General features: G+C 35.8%; 1 protein-coding gene and 1 long non-coding RNA gene across 2 annotated transcripts; one reads left to right on the top strand and one right to left on the bottom strand.

The window, feature by feature from the left end:
• Nucleotides 1-2791: 2791 nt before the first annotated feature.
• On the bottom strand, nt 2792-6579 carry LOC148847403 (shikimate O-hydroxycinnamoyltransferase-like). The gene is made up of 2 exons (XM_088952198.1): nt 5952-6579; nt 2792-3846 (listed from the first exon to the last, which is right to left on the bottom strand). Exons 1-2 carry the CDS (start codon nt 6360-6362, stop codon nt 2959-2961), a joined length of 1299 nt encoding a protein of 432 aa, XP_088808324.1. The 5' UTR covers nt 6363-6579; the 3' UTR covers nt 2792-2958.
• LOC148847402 (uncharacterized) lies at nt 5439-8032 on the top strand. Its single transcript, XR_016101351.1, has 2 exons — nt 5439-5852; nt 5928-8032. It is a non-coding gene; the product is annotated as an uncharacterized LOC148847402 (long non-coding RNA).
• Nucleotides 8033-17042: the final 9010 nt, after the last annotated feature.

Genomic DNA, 17042 nt, shown 5'->3' with positions numbered 1-17042 from the left:
CTTTTATTAAAAACCAATCAAGAAATGGATCACATAATACAATAGGTTTTCCTTTTCCTTTGAACAAAAAGAAAAATATATCACCGAATTGCAGGTAAAATTAGTTGGACCCATGAAGTATTATGACAATTCTAATCAGTTTAAGTTAAATCAAGGGCAGAGCCAGGGTGACTCGGGTGAACCTTAATCCCCACTTAATACTATTCCTTTTCATTTAAATTTTCTCTCTCCCCCACTCCACTCAATGATTAGCCCCCTAATGCCTCATCCATATTTATTATCCTATCCCCATCTATTTAATTATGTTTTGCCTTGGTAGACAAAATTATGGCTCCTCCCCCAACAAAAAGTCATTAAGCTTAGCTCTTTTAATAGAAAATTCGTCACATTTTTTTGTTTAATTACCACTTTCCCCATTCTTTTGTAAAATATAATTGATTTTCGTCCATGGACCTTTGATCCAGGTTGTATAATCATTGAATTGACCCAAACAGTATAATCATTGAACTGTTCGAAGTGGATAACTATTGTTTATAATTTAAATGTTTTGTTCTATTTATGATGTATGCCATGGTTTTCGAATTATCATTGACTTAGATGGTTGGACCGTTCAGCTCAAAAACCGTTAAGACAACCGGTTTCTTTTCACTTTTAACCCATATCTTGGCCAAAAACCATTCACTCGTTCGACCCGAATAATGATTTTTGTTTTTTTTTTTTATTTTTTAAATTGAAATGGGCCATCTGTTACCTAATGGTCGGATTGCTAACCCAGAGCCAGTGGCCAAAGCGATTCCAGTTTTAAGTCGGTTTTTAAAACAATGATGAATTTCATAAGTGACCCATTTCAAATCCAATGAACCAAAAATGGTTCCAATTTCGATTTGACTTTTAAAACAATGGGCTTTGAGGTTAACTTCATTAATGAGGTTATATAGGTTAACGAGGTAACTTAATTTAAAGTTGATTAATTACGTTATTTAATTTAAGTTCATTTAACTTAATTAAATGAACTAATTAGGATAGTCATGTTACTCATTTTAATAAGGTAACACTTTAATTAGCTAATTAAATAAATTATTTATTAATTAGTAATTTTAATTAATTTGCTAACTAAAATAAATTAGTACCTTAATTTAATGAGGTAACTTTACACGTAGTTGATAGTATCAAGAAAAGATTAAACTAGAATTGAGTTATTTTGTTAATGAAACTTAGTTAAGATAATTAAATTTAATTATGTTAATTAAATTAGCTCTATTTAGGGAAGTTTAAGTTAATCTAAGTTAAACTTCTGTTAATGTTAATTTAGGGTAGTTCAAGTCAATTGTGTAATTTTACATGTAGCATGTGTAATCCTACATGATTAAAAGCAATAATTATGTTTAATGGGCTATGTTTATGTTTTAAAAATGAGAGAGAGAGAGAGAGAGAGAGAGAGAGAGAGAGATTTTAAGAATATTTTTAGGTAATTGGAAAGTGAGTATTAATAGAAACAAACAAATTTAAGACAACATGTTTCCATTAGGGGTGGGAAAGGGTGAGGGAGCATGTTGAGGTAGCAACTATAGAGGCTTGGAAAGGGAATAATGCACCTCCTCTTGAATTGCAGGGTTACGGTAATGGAGCAAGAATATGGCATCTTATTGTGGCCATCCTTATATTAGTGTATGTACAGTTGGAATTAGGATGGAAGATATTATTATATGTTGATTGATCATATGTCATATAGTTGGAATCAATGTTTTGAAAACTGACCTGAAGACTGGTTTTGCCTCTGAGTTGCATGTCACCAGTTTGACCATCTAGATCGAATGGATCAAACCATGCCACACCAATATATGTATGTATGTATGTATGCATTGTTTTATATTTTATTTGTAAAATCTATTAAGTATTGTGATTTGAGGCGAAAAAAAGGGTTTTGGCAAAAACATCAAAACAATGCATAGATCTTTAAAAGTTATTAAAAAAATAGATCACCAAAACCAAACATAGAGTACATAGTCATGGCCTCCAAAAGCTTAAGTACACATTTAGTATGCAACTCATGATCCAATCACTGGGTTGAATGGGCTAATAATCCAACCACAATGTGTAGCCAATTTTCAGGTTTTAGTTAAATTATATCCAAAATCATGACCAGATAACAATTCAAACAATTCAACCAGTTGGATCAACCACAGGTTTAAAACACTGGTTGGAATTATCATTGAACTTTCATGTATTTTTGAACTGTCTAATTGATGTACTCTATAGATAGAGAGTTGGTATGGGAATTTGATTGATTAACTATATAAATATAAGAGTATGCTGTTCTAATGCGTTAATATGGATCATTCATTTGTCTCTTGGGTCACTTTGGAATCACCTCTTCACACCTATATATTACACCCATGGTCTAGGGATCTAATAATCTTGATTAGTATCACATATATGGGGCCAAGAGAGAATCAATGTGTAATTTTTATCGTATCCTTTGGATTTTGATACGCCTATTTACGAGTGTTTAGGGGCCCTACTCTTTTTTAATAAAAATTGTGTATTTAACTTCTTAAAAATGAAAATTTGAAAAAATACTAAAAAAATATGTTTTACGTGTACCCAAGTATCATATATCTCTACCGATACACAAAGACAGATATTTTGAACCTTGATAGAAACAAAATCAAAGATCAATAAATCCACAACTGTGAGGCCCTAAAAATAGCACAGATGTTTTCACTCTTGGAGTTTCCACTCACCAATATTAGAAGGGAGGTGAAGAAGGAAGAAGGTTATTTGTTTGCAGTTTTTGAGATATAAAATTTGCATCGTTAGTAAGTGCAAATGGGATAATAAGTACACAAATTTATACCATATGAGTGCAAATCACAATTAGAAGCACATAGATACCAAACTGAATTTAGAAGATTTGCAAACAAAGCGCTTTGGCAGGTCCATCCGTGCTCCCTAAAACTAAAAATCATACAATACCTTCCGAAAGACTTCCATGTGATCAGATTGCAATGAAATCGCCAATAACACGCTGCCATCATTGGTCGGGCTAGGTAGGATATAAGACAGACCTTCAGAGTAGACAACAGCGGGGCCTACATGGATGGGGCGGCCCCACCCAAAATCTGCATCATACAGTGGCAGTCGAGCCCAGCTCACCATCCAGAAATTAGGGCTTCGGAACATGTGGGGCCCACGTACGAAGGGCGTCAGATCAGGCTGCAACTCCAAATAATCAATGGCTGATCTCACGTATTCGTCGTTCATCCGGGTCACCACATCATGGACTCTTCCCACAGCGTATCCTAGGGGCTTGGACCGGAGCTCACCGCACAAGGCATTCGATGTAGTTAACAAGATCCCATTTCCAAAGTAACCCGGGGGGAGTGGGGGCCGCAACCTGGACCGTCCATCAACGGTGATGAAGATGTTGGTATCTTGATCATCAGAGAGGCCGCGTGCCTTACTCACACAGCGCCAAACGTGTCCAGCGAGCACCGCGTAGGTGCTGTAGTTGAGAGTGTTGTCATTTTCTTTGGCGATGGTTTTCAGGGTGTTGATTTGATCAACGGTGATCTTGAACTTGGCCACAGCAACATCGGTGGGACCGGATTGGGATTTAGGGGTTTTGATGGACGGAGGGGAAAGAAACTCGATATGATGGAACATACGTGTGGGTGGTTGACGCGCGCGTAGCGAAGATCTATCTAAGAAGGGTGGGATTTTGGGTTGAAGGCCACGCGCCATGTCTGACCATGAATTGATGAAGTGGATGTCGGAAGTTCCGTCCACCAGCGAGTGGTGCATTCCCACTCCAAGACAAACTCCACCACACCTGAATCGAGTTACCTGTAACCATTGAAAATAACCATAAGTTAGGGTAAAACAATACTTATAGTTTGTGGGGTCTAATGGCGGAGCCACGAATTTTTTTGGAGGGATTAAGTTAAACAATAAAATAAAATAAGAAGTGTAAGTAGAGTTTCAAGGGAAATGGGTCGGAAAAGTTTGGGTATATAATATATTGTTTAAAGAAAAAATAAATAATTTTTTTTAATTTTGGGAGTTGGAGGAATATTGGAGAGTGATCATTAAAAGTTTTTTTTTGGAGGGGGGTTTATTTACTATTAATTATATAAAGGGAAAATTCTCCAATTTTTTTGAATGGAAGAATCAAAGATTTGAGATGGTTAATTTTTTGTCAGCGTTTAGATGATTGATAAAAAAAATTAAATGATACTCAAAGAGCATTTGTATCTTTTTAAGATGTCACTTAAAGGCTGATTAACAGCTTGTTAATGAAAAGTACTGGATTGCCACGTTTTAAAAGTTCGAGTATTGAATTGTTGTATTTTAAAGCTTAGAAACCAAAGTGACAATAAAACCAAAATATAGGGTATTAATCGAGAAATTTTTCTTATATAAATGGTGATTTTAATTAATATATTTGGTTTGAAAAATGTAGAAAAACCATTACAAATCTAGTATAATTTTCCTACATTTCCTTTTCTTTCCTTACATTTTCATTCAAACCAAACATAACCTAAAGGTTTTTTTTTTTTTCTTTCCCACAAGTATACTTGGCTCCGCCTATAACCACTTGAGGTTAAGCGGATGGAAGATGGGCCACCCCGTTGTCTAATCCCATTTACATTTAGAAAAATAAATGGATTTGATTATACCTGATGTGGCTGAATTGGTAGGATCTTTGACTTGTAGGAGTAGAGACTTGGGTTAAATCTCGATAACACAAGGATTGGGGTCAAGGCCCAAGCGAGGGGGATGGACTATCCTTATTGTATAGCCACATAAAACAATAAATAAATAAATAAATAAATAAGTAAATGGATTCGATACTATCTAAAAATCTTATGCCCAATCTATTTTTATCATAAATGTGGTAACCGAGCATGTTTTGATTGGTTAAAGTTAGTACCATATCATTTCAGCATCATAGATTTTTTTTCTAAATAAATAAAATCTTTAATTTTATTTTTGTGTGTGCCCAGCCCATTTTCTCCTGATTTCCAATGCAAAAATTAAATATAAATGCAATAGACATACACACAACCATATCAAACATCCCCTAGATTTTGAGCATCCATTTTAATGGTTTAGATTCACATCTTTAATTAAAAAGATAACAATTGAAAAATATTTGTTTAATAATATTAATGGGAAAGGGTAAAGGCATCCTATAAATTAGGGTTTTGCCAATTCCTATCGGGCATGTGAGCGTACACCCCATTTTGCTCACATGTCTTTCATTGAATGACAGAATGGGCCCCACGTTACGAGGCAATGATCCAAGGCCGGGCCCTGGCACGATGACATTTTGCTGCTTCTCTTAGGCACCCATTCTATGGTGCTGGATTTGTTGTTTTGGTTAGGGTTTCTTTTTTTTTTATTGATAACACAGTTGTTTTGGTTAGGTTAGGTTTGTGGAATTCTAATTTGAGTTGGGACAGTGTTTGGGGTTCAATTCATGATTGACGGATCTAAACCCAACCAATCTCTAGTCTGATTTGCACTCCCTAGCTTTGACCATCATCGTTTCCCCAAAATCTCATGAATAATCCCACCCTATCAAATTTGCATTTTTCATCTGTCTGATTTATATCAAATTCAGTGTAAAATGAATTTAATATTGTATTTTATGAACAAAATGAAGAAAAAAAATCATGTTGTAGCAGAGACTTGGATCATTTTCCATTGTCATCGAGGTTAGGCATTCCTTATTTTAAGATTTATCTCCTTTTTACAGTAAAAATACTCCTATAAACATAAATTTTTAACAGAAAAAAAAGGAAATAAGTGATGGAGTGCCAAATGCAGCATTAATCTTGTTGTTTGAGGTTAGAATTCAGATCACCCTGCCCTAATTTCCCTCACTACAATTAATTGTTTTTAATATGTAAACTGTTTACCAGGAGGTTAACCAACGAGATCAGTACCTGTAAGAGAAGCAGAGGATAAGAGGAGATGTCTTTGCTGTAATCCACGGCCGGAATGAGCTGCCGGAGTACTGGAGAAGGTGTGAAGTCACCGAAATCATTGATAACGGAATTTGTTTCGGCCTCAACGAATAACACGCCCTCGCCATTGCAGTTGATCTCAAGCCGACCATCCTGATCATTTCTGTTCAGCCTTCCGGCAGTGGGATAGAAAGGCACAAGAACCTTGCTCAAAGCCTGTTTAAGAAGATGAAGGTTGAAGAAGCCGGTAGAACCATCGGAGGTGAAGAAGTAAACAGTGGGAATGTGAGCTCTCCGCACCAGCTGGTCTGCGTTAGAGATCCATAGGGTCCGCTCTGGTGTTGGCTCTGCTGGGCCCACCGTAGTCGACTCCTTCACGTTGATTATCATCTTCCACAGAAAACCCGAGTGAATCAAGAATGACAATTGCTACAAGCTTTTCTCCCTCTCTTCTCTCACCTAGATTTTCCCTCCAGTTCTCGGGGTCTATAGAGTAGAAAAAAGGATAAATTACAAAGACCCCAGTACTTTCTTTTGTAACAAGACTCTCTTATCCTGTGACCGTGAGACATAAACCCCCTTGGGCGTTAAGTCAGGTGACAGGAAAACGTTAAATTATCAAAATACCCTCATTGAACTTTTTCTATTTTCTTTTTCTTGCCCAACTTTTTTAACCTATGAAATGAATATGTGGTCCTGCAGAAGAAACTGCTTCAGAAAAAAATGGATCTATGAGAAAAATAATAAAAAGTAAGGTAAGTTGTCTTACCTAGCCTTTTTGAAGAAATTGTTCAGTTCATCCCATCTAGACATGGGTAAGCAGTAAGCCACCCTGTGTGAAGCCAAATAGCTCGGAGGGGTTGGTCACGAAGGAGAAATATTGAAAAGTTATGTTTACTAACATAGGCTTGCTGAACGTTTATCATTAATTTAAAGGACTCACCTTCCATCTCGATCTTTATTTACTTTTGCAGTTTGTAGCCATCTGTTCTGTTCCTATCTGTATCGGTGGGTGTTTTCTGTAACGAAACCGCTTGGGAGGATTGTTACTACCGTCACAACAAACCCAGATCCATGCCATCGGAGAGCAGCAATAGCAAGCCATGTCCCATCAAAACAGTGGTGGACTGGTGGTTTTGGTGCAAGAGAACCGCTCCTTCAATCACATGTTGCGATGGATGAAGTCCCTCAATCCTGAAATAGATGGCGTTACAGGACAAGAATACAACTTGTTGTCCACAACCGATCCCAACTCAACGCGTATTTACTTCGGTGATCGGGCGGAGTTCGTTGACCCCAACCCTGGTCACTCATTTGATGCAATATACGAGCAAGTGTTCAGTGTCCCATGGGGGCAGTCATCTTCTGGTGATGATAAGGTTGCGACGATGAATGGGTTTGCTCAGCAAGCAGAGAGCGTACAGAAGGGGCTGTCGGAGCCTCGGAGGTAGTGATGAATGGGTTCAGACCAGAAGTGGTGCCGGTTTTCAAGGAGTTGGTGATGGAGTTTGCTGTGTGCGACCGGTGGTTCGCGTCGATTCCGACTCTAACACAGCCCAATAGGTTGTTTATTCACTCTGCAACATCGCATGGTATAGTCAACAATGACACCAAGAAGCTGATCCAGGGGTTCCCACAGAAGACCATTTTTTATTCGCTTGATGAGGCCGAATTCTCTTTTGGGATATATTATCAGCACCCTTCTACAGGTGAGTGTCAGATGCCTCTTTCTCACAGAGTTGGGTGGTATGAGGATTAAAAAATGATTATTACAAGGGTAGAATGAGGATTAAAAAATATTGTAACGCGGATTTTTCATCTTTTTTCATGGAAGGGGCCTTTATCTCACAGTCATAGAATAGAAGGGTATTTGTACAGAGGGTGTTTATCACAGACCCACAGTACAGAGGCCTTTCTAATTTACCCTAGAAAAAAATAAATCGGATTTGGTTCTTCACACCATATTTGATAGCTTCTTGCAGCCGTGTGCTTGAAAAGATCTTATTCATTCTATGTTTTTATTCATAGGAAGATATTTTTAATAAAATATTTTTAATAAACGGCTGCAAGGGATGTAAGCATGGTTTTGTGAGGATCGTGTAAAGTGGTTGTTTTGGCACAAGCAAATAAGCGATGTAAGATGGCATTCGGCATCCCGCCACAAGAACCATATCCATAGTTCCATACATGGTGGGTTACAATTAGATATGGCAATTGGGTTGGGGTGTGTTGACTTCGGGTTGAATTTTGGGTTGGGCTGTCAAATGCTACACCCTAACCCTAAATGTTCGGGTTAGGGTTGACCCATGCGTTTATTCGGGTCATCCCAAAAAATAGCTGAAATTAAAAAGATAAAGAAAAATTACATATAAAATGTCAAAATTAAAAGAATTAATCTTCAAATTCCAAATATAAAATAAAAAAACTTGAATATTTAACAATTTAAAGAGTAAAGACAATAGAAAAAACAAAGAGTGGAAACTTCTAATAATGCATAAATAGTCCCAATTAGACTTGACAATCGGGTCAATGGATTGACCCATGACCCAACCCAACCCAGTTTTTTTTTGGGTTGGGTCAGGTTAGGTCATTCTCACATTCAGGTAGCTAAATATGAGACACTAACCCTGTTTTTTCGAGTTGGGTTGGGTCGGGTTCGTGGGTTGGGTCAACTTTCTGCCAGGTTTAGTTACAATCATACATACAGAGGTGAAGTTGGAACATTATGTAGGCTATAGAGTACAACCATACAAAATTCTAAAAAGTAAGGGTGCCCAAGATTCAATTAACTAAAGAGGGTTTCTCTCTCTCTCTTGGTGGGAAGAGGGTTATTCTTTGCCTGAGGGTCTCTCTTGGTGGGAGGGTTTCTCTCTTACATCTATAGATGTGTTTTTCTCTCTCACTCTGTGTGAGGCTTTCTCTCTCACATCTATGGATGTGAGTTTTCATTTATTTCTCTTCATATCAGCGTTTGTTGGAGAGGTTCTTTGGACATATTTGAGAGACAATAATTTTGATCCAGGCTTATGGAGCAGACTTGGGATCTTTGGTTCTATTCATTCTAATCTCCATTTTCTCTTTGTTTTTTTACTTATTTCTATTGGGCCTTGGTCGAATTTGTGTGTGGTGTGCATTTGGGGTCTGCCACAGGTATCCATTTGTTTCATAACGATGTTATCGTTCATAACAAGCCTTTTTCCGGCAATCTTTGAGTTCACTCCGGCAACATTTATTCTCCAATTGTTTTGGTTTCTATAATGACATGGATGGATATATATATATATATATATATATATATATATATATATATATATATATATATATATATATATATATTTGCACAATTTATGCCCTTATAGTTATAAGTTACAACTTCTTTTGTGCACGTTTGGCTTTTTGTGGGGCCCATTCCTTGAATGTTTGGAAGGTGGAGCATTAGGGAGAGTTTTGTAACAGGAGGCGATCTTGGGCCTCTCCTGCTTTCACGTTTTCAATATTGCCATGGATTGGGTGCCATGGTACCTGTTTTCTCTATACCCCTTGAGGGTTTTGCGTAGATTCAAACTCATTTGGTAGGGAGACACACTTGCTGGCTTTATCTCTATTGGAGGCATTTAGCCGACCTTTTTGGCGTTTCTTAAATTTGCGTCACTTGTAGAGATTTCTCAAGTTGTTTTTCTCCCAATGCTTGTGGTTACCTGTTTTTTTGTCTCAGCGCGCTTAACATGCTTTTTTCGTTATGTTTTTCATTGCTGTTAATTTTTCTACTTTATAACCTAAGGCTCAATTTGGAAGTAGTACAAATGCAAATATGTACAGTGTAAATACATACAAAATAATACAAAATATAATGTTTTTCACTCTAGATATTTGCATTTTTACTCCTTCCAAAATCAACCTAAGCATTTATGAATGAACATTTCCTATGTAAAGAAAACCAAATATTAGCACATATTTAAAAAGGGTAAAACACTTAAACCTGCCTTGGTTTTTCATGTAAATACTTAGACCTCCCCTCATTTTTTTTAATTTGACTATAACATCCCTTATTAGTTGATGTCATCAGACAAACACCTCCCCTCATTTTAACTATTTGTTAAGATCCGAACAAATTATTATTATTTTTTTAAATCCCAACTTTATCTCTTTAAGATCCTTTGATCATGTCTAACCGCTAAAATGAAATCTAAGAAATAGAGATATCTGAATAGATACAGGGAGATGCAATAGCTCAATAACAGTTATTCTTTCAAGATTTTTGTTCCCTGTAGATCTGGTGTTATTAGGTAGGACCTGTCAATATATATATATATTGAGAAGCTATCAATATTTTTTATCTCATTTTAGGTACAATTTAGAGAAGATAAATTTTGATGGTTCCTTATGCCACATTTAGGAACGATGCAAAGTGTAAATCCTGATTCAGGGTAAATTTGTACTCTGGTTCACTTTTTACTGTGTTTGGCAACATTACATTTTTGCATTGACAAATGACAGATCAATGCATATTTACATTGATAATAAGATTAAAAGTGCATCAATAAACAAGAAGTAAATTTGCATTCAAGTGGGCTTTTGATAAAAAATATATATATGCTTTATTGGAATTCGTATTTGCATCCATTACAGCTAAAAGTCTGTTTGGTAAGAAGGTAAATTTGTCAATGCAAAACTAACACAAACTTTGCAATTTATATGAACCGTTTTACACTCTACATATTTGCATTGTTTCCAAATGTAGTCTTAGACACAGGGGATGATTTAGTTTAATTTGAAAAAAGAGGGGACTAGGGGAGGTTTAAGTCTTTTACCTATTTAAAATTGAATTGAAATCAAACCAAACCAGCTAGTTAATTAATCGATTGGTTCGATTTGTTTGTTTTATATATCAGTTAATTTGGATGATGATTTCAGAGATCACCTTTTCTGGTGATTTCCTGATTTTTATCTGATTTCGATTTTTTGAGGATGATATGGCATCCAGCATAACATTGACTAATAACTCTAATACAAAAATAACCAGCCTTTGAAAATCAGTATCAAACAGACTCAAAACTGATACCAAACAACAATTTTTGATAATTTTTCAAAAATCACTGATTCCAAAAATCACCAATTTATAGTTTTTGAATAATCGGCAAAGAAAAATCATCATAAACGGTGCCAAACATTACCTTAATTAAACGGATTTTAGATTCAGATTACTAATCTTTTCGGTTTGGTTTTTCAGTTTCTCAGTTTGCAGCTGTAGTGTCATGTGGGTGGGAGATATTAAGGCATAAAAGGGTAAATTTATTGAAAGAATAGTTCGATTGTCCAAGTTTGTTACCAGCAAAAAGCGTGATAACACAGCATCCGTGGATTGGGAACATATCACATTATTGAAAAATCTGCTGGAAACATTTGTAATCTAGCAAATTCACTACAGAGAGAAGACGAGTCTGTTCAAGTTGGATATTGCTCCATGCACGAATAGCTCTCGGATGAATCAGGAAGGAAATTTTGGATGTAGAAATTGTGGCTCTAAATCCACCTCATTCCAATGCCACACAGCTCTATAGAGGTTTATATGTAAGAATTCAAGTTTAATTTTCTAATTCAAAGACAAGATTCATTTTGTTAATTACAAATTAAACCTGATTTAATCTCTTAAATTAAAAAGTTAAGTATAATATTAGAAAGGCGTCGTAAGTTAAAAAGGAAATCCAACCCAAATCCAAGTTCATTACATGAAAAATAGATCCAACATAAACAAACAAACAAAAACTTACTGAGTGACAAGCATTTAGAAAACGAGATCGAACGAGTCCCAATTAAGAGATAGCTTACACCCCAAATCAATAGGATTAGATTGTCATTAGATCACTTGATTCATGCATCATCACTTTCAGAGCTTTTAAGGAATTCAAATAGAGCATTTTACCAATCACCACTGTTCAAATATTTGTTTTAGAAACATGACTTTTAGATAATATATTTTTTTTAAATCAGATCGTTAAAGAATAAAAACATATTCAAGAACCCTTCCTAACAATTTAACCTTTTAAGTCGAACGATTCTTTGATCAGAGACTGTTTGATCAAATGGTCTAATTCTCACCACCCCATTATAATTAACTAAATTTCAGTATAAGGTATGGGTAGTTCTACGCTTTATCCACGTTCTAAGCATTATTGGCTTTCATATCAGAGGGTGTGTTAGAGAATAAAAGCATATTCATGGATCCCACCTAATAGATTAAGTTTTTAAGTTGAATGATTTTTTGAAAAATATCCCAATTCAAACCCAATGGACCAATCTGATATTAATAACATTGGAGATATTCCCAATGTGTGACTGTAGTATCCTCTGGGTAGGAGTGTGAGAAGAGTTTGTGGGTAGGAGATCTGAGCTCAATATTTTTAGATGAGTTGGATTAGGCAATAGTGTTGGTATCTTGGCCTGACTTAGATCATTCTCTCATTAATTTGTGTTTACTCTTAGGGGGCGTTATTTTTTGAGATTTTAAGAGGGGGGGTAAGTTGGTCAATGGGATTTTGGTTCCCATTGACCAAGAACCCCATGTTCTTTTTTCAGATTTATGTGGAGAATAGGGAAATTTTATTTTATTGGGTATCACTTACCTGGATAAGTGATACCCATTCCCTAGGTGGGTAAACAACTTTTCCACCTAGGGAAAAATTACCCATCCCCTAGGTGGGTAAAATGGTCATTGCATTTTTTACCTGGAAAATAAAAGAGCATAGGTAAATGCATTTACCCGGGTAAATATTTTTTAGCAAAAACTTATCCAAGTAATTGTATTTATCCAGGTAAATAGCTTACCAAAAAGCGAATGAGACCTTAATTCGCAAGGATGAGTTTGGGAAGAGGGTTTTGCACTTAACATATTTATATTTGTACTCTTCCTAAACTGAGCCCAAGGAACTGCTGTCAGTGGATGCAGCAGATCTGAGATGTAAGGATTTGAAGTTTGGTTCTATCAACTACGGAACCAAGTTGGGTTGTGTTGAGCTTTTTTTTTTGAACTCTTAATGGGCCTAAACAATAATCAGGAACCGATGTAATTGAAGTTCTTTGGTTTGGGTAATCTAACTTTCACCCCTAAGGCCAACTTCTTGGACACTCGCATGCACAAAGACACCTTCAGTAGTGTTAGTGGACTGGGTTTGGGTTGGACCAGTCCAAATCAAAACCAATATGAACAGGTTGGATGGTCCAATAAAACATTGAATTGGATCAATCTAGACTTAATGGTCTAAAATATTTATTGGATTAGATTAGACCTGGTCCATTTGTAATGGATTTGTATTGGACTGAGTTGGGTTGAACCAATATCCAGTCCATTAACAAAAGATAAAGAATAGGAATGTCACCATGTTTGGGTGGGACACAATCTGAATTCGGACCAATTTGAATAGATTGGATGGTACAATAACACATAATAAACTCATGTTGGACCAGATTGGGTTGGCCCAATATCCGGTCCACTGACAGTCGCAAGGTTAAAGAAGCATTGAGGTGGTTGGGCCCAATGCATTTTGTTTAGGGGTTTTTATCTCAGAATTCATAATTGATCATACAGTTTGGGTCAGTGTCAAAGGGGAAAGATGCCAAATTCACGGGGAGATGGTGTTTATAGGAGGAGTTGGGAATAAATACATTTGGAAAAATAATTTCTCAATTCGGAGGTGGACTGAACATTAAAATCCCTTTTGTTTATTGGGCCCATAACGGGTTTGGTTAATACGATTTTGGGATTTTACACATGTTAGCTCATGCAGCTGATCCCTAAAATTGATTGCTCAGATGATACTTATTCATGCCATTCCGTTGTACTGTTGGGTTTTGGTTGGTTAAGCTCTAAGAAAAAGATGGTAAAGAAAAGAAATCAAGAATATATTACCCATAAGACCTATCCACACAGCTTCCAACATGATCTAGAAACCCAATCAAAGTTCAAAATTATCATGTATTGGTCTGTATCTTTCAATACGTATTATAAGGGGTTTTGGGTAGAGGGGCCTAAAGCCTACCCTTGATTTATTTTTGAAAAAAAATTAAAAAAAATAGGCATAAGATACCTGTACATCCATTGCATCGTATCGGGTGTATCAATATTTTGAACCTTGAACCTATTCAATATTAAGTGAAAAAAAAGAAATTGTATTACAAACATGTTTGAAATTATGCAGTTATGGATCTGTTATCCCCAAGTCATTGGAGCCGCAAATTGAGAACATCTCTCAATGAATGACAACATGCAAGTAGGGAGATGTTCCCAATGTACGACTATATTATTGTGGGTAATGGCTTTTTATAAAATCATTCTTTGAATAATAATTATTTGGAGTAGAATTTTGATTTTATTTCTCAAAATTTAAGGCTGTATTTGATTTGAAAGAAAAGATGAAGAAGGGAAAGAGTACAAGTAACAAAAGCGTAGAAATGTGGAATTGGCTTTTGCTCATCCATGCAAATGAGAATTTCCTTGTATAAACCAATCAGTCGGGTGACCCAGTGGTTTTGGAGAGTCTTCTTTCAGTAAGTTCCCTTTGCACTAGGTTGAATGAACACAGAAATTTCCTCCACTACAGAATAAAAGGAAACAAACATTGACTAATGGTGGATTGGATTTTTCTTTTCCGGGTTGGGTAGGGCTCAGGTTGATCTAACCCAAGTTGCATCACTTGTCACTAGGTAGGTATCCCCTTGATTCAATTTTGGATATTGGATTCCAATAAGACCCTTTATTCATCTATCGTGGACAAGTTTTAAGCAAAAGAAAAAGAAAGGTAAATTAGCAAGAGATAATGCAAACCTATTGCTCTCTAGTGAGAATTATCAAAATCTGCCATCCATCCAACAGCAGATCCTGAGAGATGGTTGTGGGACTTCCTTGTGTGCTTGGTTTATTGTTTGTGAACTAAACAATCTTATAGAATTGCACTTTAATAAAGTGTGTAGAGTTACTGTGCCCATACTCTTTTCATAGAAAATGTCAACCATTTTTTTTAATACAAATTAATTAAGCTTGCATGTGGAAAGGTGAATGAAAAAAGTGAAGTTTTAAAATCTTAAAAAAGGAGAAATGGACAAAGAATGTTATAAGTACTGGCATTTAATATGCTATTTATTTTGAGAATAAATTTGTTAAGGAAATTTATGAGGAGAATTTCATGATAATGAAATTAAATTGGATGGGAAAAAATTGTCCTAAAAAATCATTAAAAGCATAATTTGTTGATTTTGCTTTTGTGTAAGTTAATTAGAAATAAATTGTGCATCAACTATCAAGATTATTTGATGTAGTATTGACATTGTTTTTGTAATTAATTACAAATTCACATGATCGTACCAAACTATTTATATTTGATGGTCATATATATTTAGAACCTGCTTACCCTGTTGTAGTTTTATAAACTATTTGTGACATCTTTTATTTCTGTTTCTTAACTACCACATACATTGGAACACTTTGCTAGGCTGAACTCAATCCAAACTGAAGTTTTTAGATTGAGTTAGGATTAGGGTTGGGGGGGGGGGTCTCACAGCTTGGGTTGGGTTCGGGTTGACCTCAATCCTACCTAACCTGGCCTGACTTGTGCCCCTAAAGCTTCCTGGTCCCTAGACAAAATGTTCAGACACCTAACTTGGCTCTTAGGCCAAGTGGGAGGGGTAGCACAGTTGGTGCGATAGATGGATTGTCTCAGCAGTGGTGTGGTTTCGAATCCTGCTATTTTCTTCTTTGAGCTGTTGATTCGATGCTATACTGTTCACTTAAAAGAGTAAAGGGGTGTTAGGCAGTGATTAATATATATATATCTATATATATATATATATATATATAAAATTGGCTCTTTGGTTCTGCAATGAATCCTATAAACAAGATTGGTCAATTATTGAAGCTGTTATCAATCTCCATTCACCACCCCTTGTCTAAGCCTTATCACAATAATATGAGGTTGGCTACATGAACCCTGTTTTTCCATTCCCTTATATTTAGTATCATAGTGGAAGCATTTGCATTGAGCTGAATCCTTTGAAATATAAATATTATTAAACTAGGCCTTAAATTGGCATAAAGGTGCTAGCTATACTGTTGGTTATTAATGAATGAAAACTTACTAAGAGACCTCACTTAACAATTTAAAATTTTAAGTTGAACAATTCCTTAACATGGTATTAGAGCCTATTTGATCAATTGGTTAAGTGTTTGATACTTCAAATCTGATGAACATTTCGTATAAGAGAGTGTATTAGAGAATAAAAATCTATTCAGGAACCTCACCTAATGGCTTGAGAGGGCAACTAGGGGGTTTTGGGGAAGCTGGCTAGTTATGTTTTGTATAGTCCACTACCAAAAGAAAGGAATTGACACCAAGAGGAGTGGGTGGCCAAGGCAGTATATAGCTTCTTCTTGGCACTGTTAACCATTTGTTGCATTCGTAGGTAAAATCCAATTTGTTAACTCACTTCCCTTGTGGGCGTGTGCCTGAGAAACTTGTATTGGAATTGTTAATAACCCTCCCGATTGTATTTTCATCCTTTGAAAGTTTAATAAACAACAGTTTTCTTTTGTCATTTCTATCTGCTAAAAACGCTGAAAAGCGTTGAAAACGTAGAATGGAATGACTGCAATTAAAGGTCAACAAAGTACAGGACAAGAAGCAAGCAACCGCCCTCAGCTGCAATGTTGAATGATTCCTCAGTCGTGAACCAAACTAAAAGTCAACAAAATAAAGCCTAGAAGTCAGATACATATACAAAATTTGACTGGAATAAATTGGTTTCACTTGACTAACATGCAAGTGATCGATTAAGCTAGAATTAAGAGGAGGTTTCAAACACGTTCCTTCTACCTTTTAGGGACAAATTCCCACAAAGAAAAAGATGAAAATTAAAGAAAATAGATGATTGCTTGGTTCAATGTACTGGAAAAAGTTTTTTTTTTCTTTTTGAAAATGATAATATATATATATATATATATATTGAGCCAGAGTTACCAGGCAATACAAAAGAGGTTGTTCTTCTTGTAGTATGACCCAATTATACAGTAAATAATATACA

Source organism: Nelumbo lutea, chromosome 6 (assembly GCF_056320005.1).
Source record: "Nelumbo lutea isolate HS-2025 chromosome 6, American lotus-T2T, whole genome shotgun sequence".
Lineage (NCBI taxonomy): Eukaryota > Viridiplantae > Streptophyta > Magnoliopsida > Proteales > Nelumbonaceae > Nelumbo > Nelumbo lutea.
This window is presented reverse-complemented; position numbering and strand designations above follow the sequence as displayed.